Raw genomic sequence first — 15313 nt, 5'->3', positions numbered from 1 at the left:
GATTCTTAAAAAAGGGGGATGTGCAATAGTTATTGGGTTGTATAAATTTCGTTTTCAAGGAAGATATTTCTATTCGCAATAAGTTATATTAACTTTGTGTTATTCAAGTCTTTGAAATTGTTCAACATCGCTTGCAAGTTAGAGACAGCTCTTAAAGGTTTCTTCTGCTGTTACGACGGCCGATCCTAATGCTGGCAAGGGAAGTGGGGAACGTGGAAGCAACCAATCCAGCACGATAAGAAAATCAGCAGCCAGTAGGATGAGCCTCACGTAGTACTTCTTCCCGCTGCGTCGTAACTCTCGGCGCCACCTCTGTTGCCTAGTTGGTCTGCGACGTAATCCAAGATCCCCACTTCCCTTGCCAGAACTACGACCGGCCGCCGTAAGAGTAGAAAAGACCTATAGTTGTTTACAATATACACTGAAACATTGAACTGAACTGGAACACAATCTTTGGTTTGCTATTTTTTTTGTTATTTTAATCGCTGGTTCCATAGTGCTACCATAACTACAGCTACTGTGGAAATTGGAGAATTGGACGAGGGGTTGACGTTGACGAGAATTTATTTGAAGCAAGAAGCAATAAAATATAAGAACCAACCTTCTGTCCTTGATTGGTTTACCACCATCTCAGTCAAAGGTATATATTTTTATTTTCTTTTGAACCGTCTTCCCCTTGGACTGTCGTGGAAGTTCTATTGCAATGTTCTGGGTGCGGAGGTGATGGAACAGGAAGGTTTTACGACTCCATAAAGTCAGTAAGGGTGCTGCTGCGGACACAGGACTCTTCCGAGAAAATTACTTTCTTGACCCTCACGTCTTTCTTACCATTGTTGGCAAAAACCGGGACTGCCAGTAAATTTAAACTTGTTAATTTGCATATTTCACAACGAGCCATTGTCGCAGCTGCTGAATTATTTGAGTTCCACAGTTCTGCAGACGGATTTTGTGGATAGAACATCCATTGCAGAATTTGCCAAAGGGATAAAGTTGTCACGAACCACTGGCCTTCCGTGGAGAGGTTGCAATGAATGGTAGCTCTTGGACCTTTGTTAAGAAGACTCGAGTTCGTGTCATAATTGTGCCAGTCATCAGTTTCGAACTACACGTTTTAAGACACCACTGTTTCGTTCAGGTGGACATCTGTGACTGAGATATAGAAACCGTGCGTCAAGTATTAGGTGGCAATCTTGTGCTGCACATCGGCAGTGAGTCTGGTGCGGTTCACACCCAACAAACGCCAAAACTAACGGCTCTAAACCTGGCCCTCCTAATCTAATTTCTGACCTACAGTTCCACTTAGGTCTAATAATGCATATGTGGTTAGGTTAGGAGGGCCAGGTTTAGAGCCCTTAGAATTTAGTTTTGGCGTTCGGTGCAAAATTGATGTGCCCTTCACCCGACACTGCGACAGTTGGCGCTATGATCGCAACCCTCAGTCTTTAGAGATATACCATTGAGTGCTGATGTGCAGAGTGGATCTGTTGCAATAACTTTGTCTTTCGTGGTACGATGTGTTCGTATTAGTGTTGCCCACGAGACGAGACTTTGGCCTGTCTCGTCTCGTGGAAATGCTGTGAAATGCTGTCTCGTCTCGAAAATATTCGTTTGTCAAAGGGACACATGATCAATCTCGTCTCGTCTCGAATTTTTGAAAGCCTGTCCCGTCTCGTCCCGTGGGCAACACTAGTTCGTATACACACACCACTCACAAATAATAATATTGCTCAGAGAACTAATACGTTTCGTGTTCAAACAATACACTTGCAGGTGCTACAGAAACTTCTGTTGCTCGTTCGTACCACGGAATGAGATCATATAGAAAAGTATTGCAAATGAAAATCGAAGTCTCAAGTGTAGCTCTCTGAAGCATGGTTACGATACCACTTTCAGAAAATGATGCGTTTCCTGGAACTTTTTGATATAGCCTCGTTGATTCGTCTGTTACAACACACTAAAACACGACGAATATAATCGTTTAAAATGTTTAAATTCATGTACACCAATGAGGAAACCGTAATAGATAATTCTATTTTAAGTTTTTACTTCCAAGTGTAGAGAATTTCCAAAATTTAAGCATGAACAATATTTGCACTGGTTATACACATATGCGTCGAATTGTTGAAATACGAACATTGAGTAATATATCACATAGTTAACCAATCATCTGCCATTTATACAGAGTGTCTATCACCCCCTCAACATAGGTTATGCTTCTCAGTCTAAATCAATGTTGTAGTTAATCTAGAAAAGTATAAGCGACGAAAAAAAATAGAATCATTACACTTGTCTTGCTTACTTTCATGAATATAATCCGCCATTTTGCTACATGGGTCTTTTGTTGACTTCATTTCCTTAAATTGACAATATCTCTTTGGCTATCTTCAAAATACCTCTTCTTCGCCATAGCTAGAAATGGCATAATAGTGAGGTAAGATAAACAGTAAAATAAAACGAAATACCTCAAAATTACAATTTGGAAAGTCACAACAAAATGGCGTTACAAGTAAATGTGCATGTATATCTTCTCATCTCGTATTTTGAAGTTAGATGCTCTAAAATGATAAACAAAAAACAGGCAACTCATCACTAACATTTTGTGGAATATATCAAAATTCTCTTTAGTACGTGTTTGGATTCATATCATCTATGCCAGTAACATCTGCTCTAGATTCTCTTGAACTACATACTTCCGTAACCTCATTCCTTCGCATATACTTCTTCAGGTGTCAATTCCGCAAGAATCTTAGCCATTCTCTCATTTCTGTTTCTTCTCGCCTCTTTGATTGTATTTTATCAAACAACAAAATTTTATTCTTCTTCTTCTTACTAGGCACTGTCTTCGTTACTGCAGGCTGTTCTTGCTCCTGCTTCTCCACACACTTCTTCTCTTCTTTCTCATCTTACCAGACATATATTTCTATTTAGTTCCTCTGCAAATAATGGGGACTATGGTGACATTTCATATATTTGCACAACATACAAATCTGTTCCTTATTTGCACGGTAAAAACGTTCATTGTGCTAACTTGCGAAGTACTAATTTTATTTTGTGACCACATATCTCTCTGGCTTAGTGACTAAACAATAGCTTGTACTGTGCTTGGAATATGTCTGCTGGTGAACTGTCATTATTAACTATGATATAATTCTTTTCAGCCACTTCAAACTAGAAGCGGAACTAGCGTCCATGACTTGGAGGGTGGCGTGGTCCGACATCCTCGTGGTGCCCCAAGGAAAGTCTAGGGGACGCTTTGGCAGCAGGTTCAGCCTAGCCAGGGGCAGCTTCCAGGTAAGCCTGTGACGATTATCACTTTAGATCAATGTTGTGGTTACAGTCCGCGAGGTGTGAGCTTTCTACACGTGCACGTGACTCAAGCATCTTATTAGCTTCAGTTGTAGCTCTTTTCCAGTCTTACGGCGGGTGCCTTATATGCTGGCAAGGGGAGCGGGGAAGCGACCAATCCAGCGCGGTAAGAAACTCAGCAGCCAGTAGAACGAGGTTCACGTAGTACAATTTTCCCCCGCGTCGTGTCTCTCGGCGCCACAGCTGTTGTCTGGTTGGTCTGCGGCGTAATCTCCGCTCCCGACTTCCCTTGCCAGAACTATGACCGGCCGCAGTAAGAATATAAAAGACCTTTAGGTGTTGTTGAGAGCCTTTCTGATTGGTTGTTCCGTTGGCGCACTTTCTGGCTCGGCGAGTTTTATGGCGGCAAGAGGGAAGAGTTGTATTGGTGATCGCCTTCATACAGTGTAGATTGCAACAGTATAATACTTCTTATATTTCATTGTCGCATAATCATACACGTATATGTTTTTTCTCTCTCTTTGTTTAATATGAATGAAAAGTAGGATTACGAACTTCAAGTAAATATTTGTATCTTTATAATTGTTCATCATAAATTCAAGTGATTTGTTACATTATCAAGCCAAATTCTCCAAGTTGTTTTTTTTAGTTGTAGCATCTCACTCCGCCATTGAGACTGACAATTAGAGAATGTTCGTGACAATCCCTAATCGACAAGGCATATGTAACCTGACGTTTCACGAGAATGAATACAACAACCCCCCCTCCCCCCACAACCGACCACACACACACATAGCAGACGAAAGCACTACACTACAAAGAACAACCCAAGAAATAACTTTATTTGCAAGGTGAATCAGCTGTTATTGAAAATATATAAAACACTTGAATGAACCAGGCACTTATATTATTGCAACTGAAATCTCTGTGAAGTGTTCGCCCGCGTCTTACAAAATTCTTCCCGAATGCCGAAGAACCCACCCCCACCCTCTTCTCTTGGTTTCTACCTTAATGCGTTTTCGTTTCTTTTGCATAATTCTTCCGACAGAACTCTCAGAACAACCAGTTTACTCCTTAAAAAAAGAAATATGATTTTTGTGGGGGGCAAACTTCTATTCTTGTCAGCAAAATGCAGAAATGGCATATGGCAGCCTTAACAGACGACCCACTTTCCTCTGAGAGAAATAAAACGACATAATGAAAAGAAGCATGGAGAACAGAATGGTACAAACATCAAATGCCTCGGGTCAAAACTGTGTGGGCTTTCAATTAACGAGAGGTCGCCAGTGACTCCAGAACTAACAATCAAGGAAGAGACTTTTGAAGAGAGAGAGAGAGAAACAAGTAGTTAGTTGCAGCTAAAGAAATGAAAATAGAAGTTGTTCCTACCCACTCTCTTGCCCCGAGTCTTTCCTAGATACGTTCACTTCTGCTCGTATGTATGCTTTGCTTTTTTTTAATCCCTTCGGTCTGGATCGGAGAATTGGTTGCTTTTTCTTTCGTCTGGTGGATACTTCTCTGTACATGCATATTCACAAAGGAAACATTGATATGAGGACAACCTGCATTAGAAAAGAGGAAGAGGAAACATTTTTCTAGTCTGTTGCTTGTTAGCAGACAATCTCAACGTCTCTGCATTTCCATCCCAACCTCTCCGTCTATAATTTAGTTCACAACACAGAAAGAATGTTCCTCTTCTAAATTTCTATCAATGAAGAATTTGAAATATATATATATATTTTTTAAATTTCAAATGTCAGCTTTAACACTATATTTCACATTAAAGCTAGCTTACCCGTTCCGCACGAGAAACTTACCTTAAAGGAGGGGGGGGGGGGGTCACAGGTCCACACTGCTTTTTGTCACTAAAATTCAAGAAACCATTTTTTAATTGAATCACTGCTTCCTTTGTTGAATATACGTATATGTGCAGTTATTTATTAATTATAATAATTAAAAAATTACCATCATTAGAAAAATAATAACCAATTATTGCATGAGTGTTACCCACAATTTTTTTTCCCATTCTTTACAACTCACGATAATTTTTCATTAGTGCTTTTTTGTTTATAGAGACGTAATTGTTTATTAATTATAATAATTACAATAATTACAATCATTAGCAGCCAATTGTACACTGTCACAGGCATGAGTTTCTCGAATCAAACGTATTCAAAGATGGCGCCTGATAGACCAACAAAATGCATTTTGCCTCCCATTTACATTACATTTACATTTTTATGAACAAAAGTAATACAGAAATATTTGGAACGCCCTAATGCACAATGTAATATATTTTCAATTTTTTATAAAACTTTTCACAGTTCAACACTAGAAATAGAGGCCCCCACCGTCTGGTAAGCTAGAGTTATTTTGATGGTTTGCAGAGAATTTTAATCAAATGTTTAAATTTTGCTGAAATAGCTTCGCTAGCAAGTGAAGCATTTTGTAAAAGTCACATTACATGTATGCTTGAAGTATTGGTGCCCTATTAAATTAATATCATTGTTGGCTGGCAATATATATATATATATATATATATATATATATATGTATATATGAGAGAGAGAGAGAGAGAGAAAAAATATTTTAATGGCTCTAATACAAAATAGTAGTAGTAGTAGATTTAATTTTCAAAACGGCTAGAAATAAGTGAAGAAGGTACGGCATTTCATTTTGAACACTCTCATCTCTTTCTGCGTGTTTAATATTAGCTAATGGCAAACGCGAAACGCACCGCTCCGAAACGCGATTCTTCGTAGCGTCCTCCTGACGCAAGTATGTAAACGTGCAGGGTGCGGCAAAAATAGACTGAAACTTGTTCTCTCCTGCTCGATGGCCGAGCACCTAACGTAGTCGAATTTCGATCTCGCCACCGAAGTTATCGGATTCGATTCCCGGCTTGGGTCTTCTTTGTGAGTGTCCCTTCATCAATTTCTCGTAGTTTATCACTCATCGTCGCGATTAGCCAAAAAAGGCAGAATAGCAGCGATAAGTAACAAAAATACAAACATATTTGTTCTTTCTGGCGTCAGGTAGGATACAATGATGAAGGAAAAATTTTATCCACAGTACAACAGTAGATTAGTGTTGTGAAAGTGTTCACAGTACAAAATAAAATATGTAACATTGTCAGTCTGCTCTTGCCTTACCTTGTATATACTGTTGTACATCTTAAGAAATAATCTACAGCTTTTATTTGAAACATTTCGCCGAATCTCTTTTCTCAGAAATTGTTTTCGGCTTAAAATAAGAAACTAATAAGAATTTGCTTTTCTCAACTTAGTACATAATATCTCGAGTACCGTGTGTCCGGTAGAATTACTGTCAGAAACAACTGAAAATATCTCCTAAACCAAGAATGCTAGAATAATGATTGTTGTTTCTCTTTGACAGAACACTCATTTATAGTTTCGGTTATGCAATACATGTGCGTTTGTCTTTAACAGCTGTTTTACATGAATGTGTGATATTAACATGAACAAACCGGAACCTTGTTCTCTTCATTATAATGTAGCAGCTGGTAAGGTTCTGTTCGAAGATTGAGAGCCAGATTGTTCAGAATTTCTCTACTATGGCTAGTGGTTTAGAAAAAAATGGTCACATGATCTGACCCATGGTCATTTTGCAGAAATTGCGGCCATCTTGGATATTTCGATTTATTTTTTAAAAAATATTGTCGCATTATATGGCAATGTAATATGTAATTTTGTATGTTTTTGACACCCAGAGTGCAATAATGACACGCAAATCGCATTTGGAGAGATCGAAGTATGAGGTTTTTAGAAATTGAGTGCAACATTTAAAATGCTGTTACAGTTTTTTTTAAACTTTTGTACATATGTTTAAGAACACTGTATTAATTCATTTTTCGTTTACATTTTGCGGAATAATTCCTATCTTGCGAAGAATTAATAATGAAAATAGTTGAATTAGTGTAATTTCCATCGAAGTCAAAGAGAAAGGACTTTCTTGAGGCTTATGTTTGTTTGATAACGTAAATCGAAAGGACGAGAAAAGTTGTATAGGACAGACTTTGGATGACAGAAACTCAAAGCATCAAGTGGTGTTCTATATGATGGTGTAATTATAGACATAGATGACTTTTCTATCACGCGACCTTACATCGAAACGAGTAACTAAATTTTTAGATCCGTATCCTCTGCAAATGACTTGAAAAGAAAACAAACAAGTTTTTATTCCAAGGCCAAGTGGATCAAATTCCATATCAACCGTATGTGTGGTATGTAATCAGTTGAAATAGAAGGGAGAAACACAACTTTTCCAAATTTGCGAGCGTGGAAGAGCACAGGAATTTCTCTAGATGTAGTTTTTGAAATAACTGCAATTGTTAATGATGTGTCAAATGTTTTGCCTCAGGTGCAATATATCAAAACAAGAATTTCAAAGCCTCTAACAAGACTCAAAGTGATCCTGTATTAATATAAAATATAGTAAGATAAAAAAAATTCTCGAAGGTTTGAATTTTCAAATGATCTTCGTAATGAATTTATGAAGCAAAAACACTAACTTAAAATTTCAGAGATATTGTATCTCTTGAAGTCACACTTCACTATGATCGTTGCGATGTTTTCATATCCGAGGGAAAAATTCCTTTCCTAGCTTTCCTATCCGTTCGTTATTACAGTACGTTTGTAGATAAAGGACAGTCTACTGGTGTTGTTAATGAATGTACCAATAGACTCCGTGAAGAGGCAAAAAAGTATGACTTCAATTTGAATGGAAAATTTGGCGGTGTGTGTGATACAAAGTAACATGAAGTTTGAGCAATTTCTACCAACGGAGGGGTTTCTACAAGAATTAGCGGGTTCAGCCTCTAAAACCGTAAGTATTGAGCGTAGATGCAACGCATTGTTTCAAGTTGCTTATTTCTCATTCATAATGAGTTGAAAACACCTGCAATGGACATTGCCAGTTCTCAAGCTATTCACATTTTAAGTAAATCAAAAAAGCTTATCACAGGTATGCGGGGAATACACGGCACAATACTCGTTCTTTTCCAAGATCGTGAGGTTCAAAATTACGAACCACATTCTATACTGGAAGGAATTGATAGTCCAGAAAACTATATTGGTGCATTTGGTATTGATGTAACATCACATAGTGAAACAAAGAAATGGACGCTTAGCAATTGCTTCACTATTCTAAAGTAAAGAGAAGATGAACGATTTCTAGTAATTTTATGTCAAATAGTGATTTAGATACAGCATCTGACAATAGAAAGCCAGAAAGGAATTTGGAACACGTGTGGCTTCTCTGGCGATTTCGTAATTCATTTAATGTCTCAGCTTGACTTCCCTGAAGCAGTAAACATACCATCAAGACATTCCCTTATGAGTGCATTGTTTAATCATCCATATCGACGTACAATCGCTGGATTTACTCCAATCCTTCCATACACAGCAACACAATATGATTACATACATTCAACCATGGTCAACTTGGAAGATGTTCTGTGTCGGTTGAATCAAGAGGGTTTATTATGGCGTGATGAAGGAGTATATCGCATAGTTGAGTAAATTCAGCTTCTTCATCCGGAAAAGTCTTAGAATATCTCTCTTGGCTTAGGAGATTTCATTTGCAAAAAGTAGTAACCTCATGTATCGGACTGTACCTCAAAACCAGCAGAAGTTTTGTAAATGGACATCAGTATGTTCAGGCAATTAGAAAAATTCGGATGATTTATGGACTCATAGAAACACTTCAATGGAAAACATTTTTAGATGATTTTCAAGATCAAAGTATTCAGGATGTTTTCAATTATTCACGTATGTAGTTCTTTCTCAATGCACGAAGAAAATCATTTATTGTGTGAAACACAATAGTGCCCATATTGGTCATTAGCACAATAGATTTCAGGGAATTCCGACATAATGACTTCAGTCAAGCATTTTGTCCTTAGGACCTGTTTCTGTTTGTATTAGCGCCGCTTCTTTGAGACCTCCCTTGAGCAGACAGACAATAATCGGGACTTCCGTGTATGCAGTATAAAAGTATACCACTCTTATTTGCATTTGAGAGAATTAGGCACATTGGTGTACTTCATATTACAATGATTGCTTGAAACTCAAAGAGGAGCACCCTGTGATACATGAAGACTTCAAGACTCGTCATTTCATCGTTCATTCCAACAAAATATTCTGCAGCATTGCCTTAGGTCAAACATTAGAGCAACATTATAATAAGCCAGTTAAGGGACAAGGATGCATAATTGGAATTGGACGATGGTTCAATGTGCAGAACAATTCATTGCAAAGATACTTGCGTCATCTAGATAAACTAATGACCAAGTGCAGTTTCAACAATGCAACCAAGAAAAAAATGTTTACTTTTCGAAATGTTGTCCCCCGTTTTCAAACATGCTCTTCCGCATAAAGCGTGCCTACTTTCAGTGCCATAGATGAATGTACAGGAAAACAGCCCAACACTGGGTCCCTTAATTACGATTATGTAGATACTTACAATCCTATTATAACATAATATAACATTTAAGACCTACTGCTTTTGGTCCACACTGTACATGCCAGAAGTGCCTACCAGCTATGGTATGTCCTTGCAGAGTTTGAAACATCAATTGCTGTACATTTTAAAAATGCAAAAGAAACATGTTATGTTTAAATGTTTGATTGAAATGAAAAATAAAGCACAGGGAAGCATTGCATTTCTTTTCAATGTTAATGTCCCCTGCTTCAAAATTTAAAGGCCACATTCCATTTATTCTTATTTCTAGTGCATAATAGTATGTGCTTTTTTTAAGCTAAGCGTGCTTGAAAACCTATAAAATGACCTACTACTCCCCCATATTACTCCACAAAAAAATAAAAGAAAAAAATCGAAAATTCAAAATGGTGGAAATTTCTAGAAAATGACCACAAGTCAGATCATGTGACCAATTTTTTTTTTGAATGCCTACATGTAGTAGACATCATATAAACAAACAAAATTTCTGGCTCTCAAAATTCCAAGAAAAAACTTCTAGCTTTTAGACTATTATTCGTTGCTAGCTTCACATGGCGCATTTGTCCCAATTACGTAATGCGCACAACGAAGTAAAATCGTCACTTACTGCTCATTGTATGCAAACCCTCACGAGTAAAAACACGTCCATATTGCATGTAGAAGTACTCGGTTTAATTACGTTTCCCAAATTCAGTTGACTTTGATCAATTTCTGGGAACTAAATCACTGTTTTTAAAATTAATTCGTCCTGGAAGGAATCTATCAGAGCTTCGGTGACGGACATTGGAAAAACATTGATGCAGATCGAAATGTCTGGAAATTTAAATCGACGTGAGAGAACGGCCAATGTCGCTGTGGTAACCAATACCCCTCGAGAAGGGGTTAATTACCTCGACGCCCATTGAGCGAGTGTTTGTTCAAATTAATTGAATTCCTGTTGTAACCGAGCGGTGTATTTGATTGCTGTTTGTGAACACACTCTCAAATTATTATCTTACAAGGAATTGCCGAAACGCGATGTGCCACTTGCGTGATTGATTCGATCGCTGTACACACGTTGGGGCCGGAGGGGCATTGAAAAAAATATGCGTAATCAAATGTAAGCTGTCCCACTGAGGCGGAAGCAGGATGGAATTATATCGTTGTAGAAGACTTCCTGCAGGCGTAAAGTTCTCTTCGTTCTTGCTCCATTTGGCGTAGGGTTGCGAAAAGAAAAGACGGGAGTTTCTACTCCTGCAAAACCCTTACTTTCCGTTTGACTTTCGGAGTTCTCGCCAGTAGGACCATATGTTCTGTTGACGCGAGTCTCAGTCAACATTTGATTTTGATTTGATTTGATTAAGTCCACTTTATGCACAGTAAGGCTAATCGGGACTGGACCTACAGTTTAAAGTGGGATCCGAACCACTTGTGCCTCCACGGGGTCAGTCAACATTTGAAAGTAAGAACTTGCTCCGTCTCTACTTTCGCAGGACAAGCTGAATAGGTAGATTGATCAATGCCACCTGTTCAATAAAGACGTGAATTTTGTGCATGTGCTCTATGCAGATAATCCAATAATTACAAAAATTCATATTTCCAATAGTAAGTGACTCTCTTAAGATTTGTTGTGTTATATAGCGTCGCTTTTCTTTCACTTCTGACTAATCGTGAAGATTGGATGAGTGGTGATTATTATAGTCCAATGGTATTCAAACTGTGCAGCGCGCCTCACTGACCATTTCTTTCAGAGATACTCGTATTGTCGTTTTTTTCCCTCCAAAAGTCAACATCTGCCATTTTGAATAAGGCTTAATTTTTATAAACAGCCTCTTTCACATGGCAATCATGATTTTTTTTTCTATTCTTTCACCACCATATGACATGGAGAAATTATAATTACACAAACATATTGGCTGGCCTCCCTGATGGCGCAGTGGCAGCGTCATTGCCTTGTAATCAAGGGGTCCCGGGTTCGATACCCGGTGGAGGCACATAGTGGTTCGGATCCCACTTTAAACTTTAGGTCCAGTCCCGATTAGGCCTCACTGCGCATAAAGTTGACTTAAAACACCAACTCAACCCAACCCAACATATTGGCTGGTCCATGGACTATTAGATTAAATTGATGAAGGGACAAATAGCACCCATGCCCAGGTCGGAATTTGAACACGGTAAGTTTGGTGGCGAGATCGAAATTCGATTAAATAACATGCTCGGCCAATGAGCTGGCGAGAACAAGTTTCAATCTACTTTTTCCGAACCCTGTACGTTTACATACTCGCATGTACAAGTATGTCAGGACGACGCTACGAAGCGTCAAGAAACGAGCGGTAGGTTTAAAAGGCTTTACTACCTACCGCAGACCGAAGACTCAGCGCGGATATGCCGCACCGAAGGTTTCATTATCATACAATAGTTTCCGGTGTGGACGACTTAAGCACAAAACCAGAATATAAAAGCCGTATATTAATACAGGGTGGGCCATATTGATGGGACACATTTCAAATGCATATGAGGAGCATGTAGGAAGCAACATTTATTACCAAATATATGGAAAACACTGCCAAAGGACGGGAGTGTTGCACTGTGTTCCCTGAGATGGACACCACCTTGACGAGAACATGCTTTGGCTCTAACAGTCATGTTCAGTATAGTTTTGCGTAGGGTTTTGGCTGGGATGTCCGCTATCTCCCTTCGGATGTAGTCCTTCAGTTCATTGATGGTAGTGGGCCTTGTAGTGTACACCTTGTCCTTTAGGAGGGGGGGGGGGCACTTGCCCTCCCTGAGATTTCTGGAAACGCTTCACATAATTCAATTTTTGAAATTGTATCGTGAAAACATGGATGTATGTGCCTTGAAAGACAGCAGATTAAGTGCCTAACAAAACATTCTTCATACCCGAAATGAGACGGCTTGGCCTAAGGGACATGTGGCTGCAGCAGGATGGTGCCACTAGTCATACAGCAGTAGTGTCAATGACAACCCTTCGACGACACTTCCCGGGACGGCTCATCTCGAGATTTGGCGATGTCCATTGGCCATCAAGATCGCCGGATCTAACTCCACCAGACTAATTCCTGTGGGGTTAGCTAAAGGACAAGGTGAACACCACAAGGCCCACTACCATCAATGAACTGAAAGACTACATCCGAAGGGAGATAGCGGCCATTCCAGCCAAAACCCTGCGCAAAACTATGCTGAACATGACTGTTAGAGCCAAAGCATGTTCTCGTCAAGGTGGTGTCCATCTCAGGGATGTAACCTTCAAACACTGAACACAGTGCAAAACTCCTGTCCTTTGGTAGTGTTTTTCATATATTTGGTAATAAATGTTGCTTCCTACATGCTCCATGCATTTGAAATGTGTCCCATCAATATGGCCCATCCTGTATTAGTAATAATGTCCCAATACCAGAATAATAGCGAAAGAGATCAACACGAAAACCGCAACTTCGTGGTTTTCCAAGCACATTCATATCTCTCAGGTCCGTCGTGGACCTTACTTTTTGAACAACCTTCATATTTTTCTTAACATTTAAATATTTAGCACAATTTTCTGCACACATGTTCCGTTTTATTCCATTTAAGACAGTAGCATGACATGTGCGGGTAGGTAATGGTTATTTCCAATGCAATTTGCAAATTCATGGCTTCTGTGAATCACGTTCTGTGGCAAACCAGCGAACGATCAACGGCCCAAATTGGTTATAATCAGTCGCGGGTCATGTCACGTTCATTGTTTGGTCTCAGCTTCACCTGTGTCAGAGGCGCACGGGTTTGATAATATTCACTGTAATTGCGACACCCACAGCTAGATAGATATCTTCACTGTGCATTCAGCATGTGGTGTGGCGTGTGTCGCGTGTTTATGTATATGTTCTTGTTACCTGTCATCCATATTTTTTCGTGTACGTTAATTAGCTAACTTTTCTGTAACTTGGATCTACACATCCGAGTTTCGTCGACAGCTTGTTGACTCTAGTTATAAGCTTGTAATCAAGTTAACGAGAACTCGATTCCTGGTCTGAAGTGAGTTGTATTTTAGATCTTGTGCGTCCTTTTCTACCTCTTCAGAATGATGAAAATTAATAATGAACTGAATGAGTAGAAGAAACCTTACTTCTACGACTCATCATGCATTTGACCCCAGTTATTTTGACATGACTATCGTGTATGTAGCAAAGGTTAATTTAGACACATGCAGGTTCTTCATGAAATAAAGATGATCACGAAGATTCGTAGCAACAAAGATTTAATATAGAACTTACAAACTATTTCAATATGTCTTAACTGCCATTTTTATGTACAAACATGTTTATTGATTATCAACATTCAGTTGTTTATAATGACATAACAATTAAAATTAGTGCATTCTCATCACACTAGTTGAACTATTATTACTCCCTGCTTGATTATAGGTTTGTTTGCCTGACATAGCCTTCTTAACCCTTGTGCTTGTGATTTTTTCTCAGAACGTTTGATTTCTAGGACTTGATAATCCCCTCCCCCCTTTCGAACAAGGGTAGATAGAACATGTCGCCAGGTTTTCTTCAGGATTCTGAGGTTGTTGCCATTTAACATTTTCGAGACTTCTTCATGAAACACTCAAAATATCTTTGTAACTACGAGAGAAACGAAGTTGAGACGTTTAGTAATGTCATTCTTTGTGTACATCTTCCTTACATCTTACAAGATTGTTTTAACTTAAGACAATTCATAAGAAAGTGACTTGCAGTGTATTAATTGAATTTTTATAGTATTTTGTCAATTCAACAACAAAGATAACACTATTTATTCCCAGTGAAGAACGGAGATTTCTGCTAGTTATGTCAAGGTTTGAACCTTGGTCTCTTGGCATTCTGCGACAATAATCATCTCTGTTTTTTTTATTTGGTAACGTCTATACATCTTACAGCTTACGAATTTCTGTTTAGTATTATTACTGCAAGACAATATGCAATGCATTCTTTGAGTTCACTGAATATATGATATATATATATATATATAATATGCAATCAGTATGGAAAAACTAAGTAAACGAATGAAATTTTCATATTCATTCATGATACTTTCAGCTAGAACAACCTTGAGATTTACCAAGGAATTGGAACAGAGCCAAAACTTCATATTAAGGTCGTATCGTGTGTGCGAAATGGTGGCAGTTGTCCAAATTATTTTTGTAAGGAATCCGAGCGTAACAAACATCTTCCGCCAATGTTTATTAAGTTTTATCAAATATCTTGTTGTTGCAACCATTTGCATTGTTTATATTGCAGACGGAGGAAATTCAGGAAATATATTGCTATGTCGAGTACATTAGACTCCGGCAAACACATTGCGCTCTATTTGGCTGGCGCTGGTGACGATCCTTGTTCGCATGGAATTGAGATGGACAGAGTAACTGAATGTATTCAGTTCATATTTCACTCTTTCTGGCGCCTGAGGAAAGACAAACTGTGCGTGCAGATCGTACCAAAATTGACATTACTGCTACTTCAGTGAATTTTTTAAATTTGTTGTAATTTCAGATCAGAAGTCTACAAAT

General features: G+C 38.6%; 1 protein-coding gene across 2 annotated transcripts in view; it reads left to right on the top strand.

The window, feature by feature from the left end:
* The window catches only part of LOC146003964 (atrial natriuretic peptide receptor 1), a 1164278-nt gene that overhangs the window by 803559 nt on the left and 345406 nt on the right, over positions 1–15313 (top strand). For both annotated transcript variants that reach the window (XM_083142500.1, XM_083142491.1), the window contains exon 9: positions 3159–3291. In XM_083142500.1, the coding sequence (XP_082998626.1) occupies positions 3159–3291 (133 nt within the window). The remainder of the gene's footprint in view (positions 1–3158; positions 3292–15313) is intronic.

Source organism: Lepisma saccharinum, chromosome 1 (assembly GCF_977018435.1).
Source record: "Lepisma saccharinum chromosome 1, izLepSacc3.1, whole genome shotgun sequence".
NCBI lineage: Eukaryota > Metazoa > Arthropoda > Insecta > Zygentoma > Lepismatidae > Lepisma > Lepisma saccharinum.
This window is presented reverse-complemented; position numbering and strand designations above follow the sequence as displayed.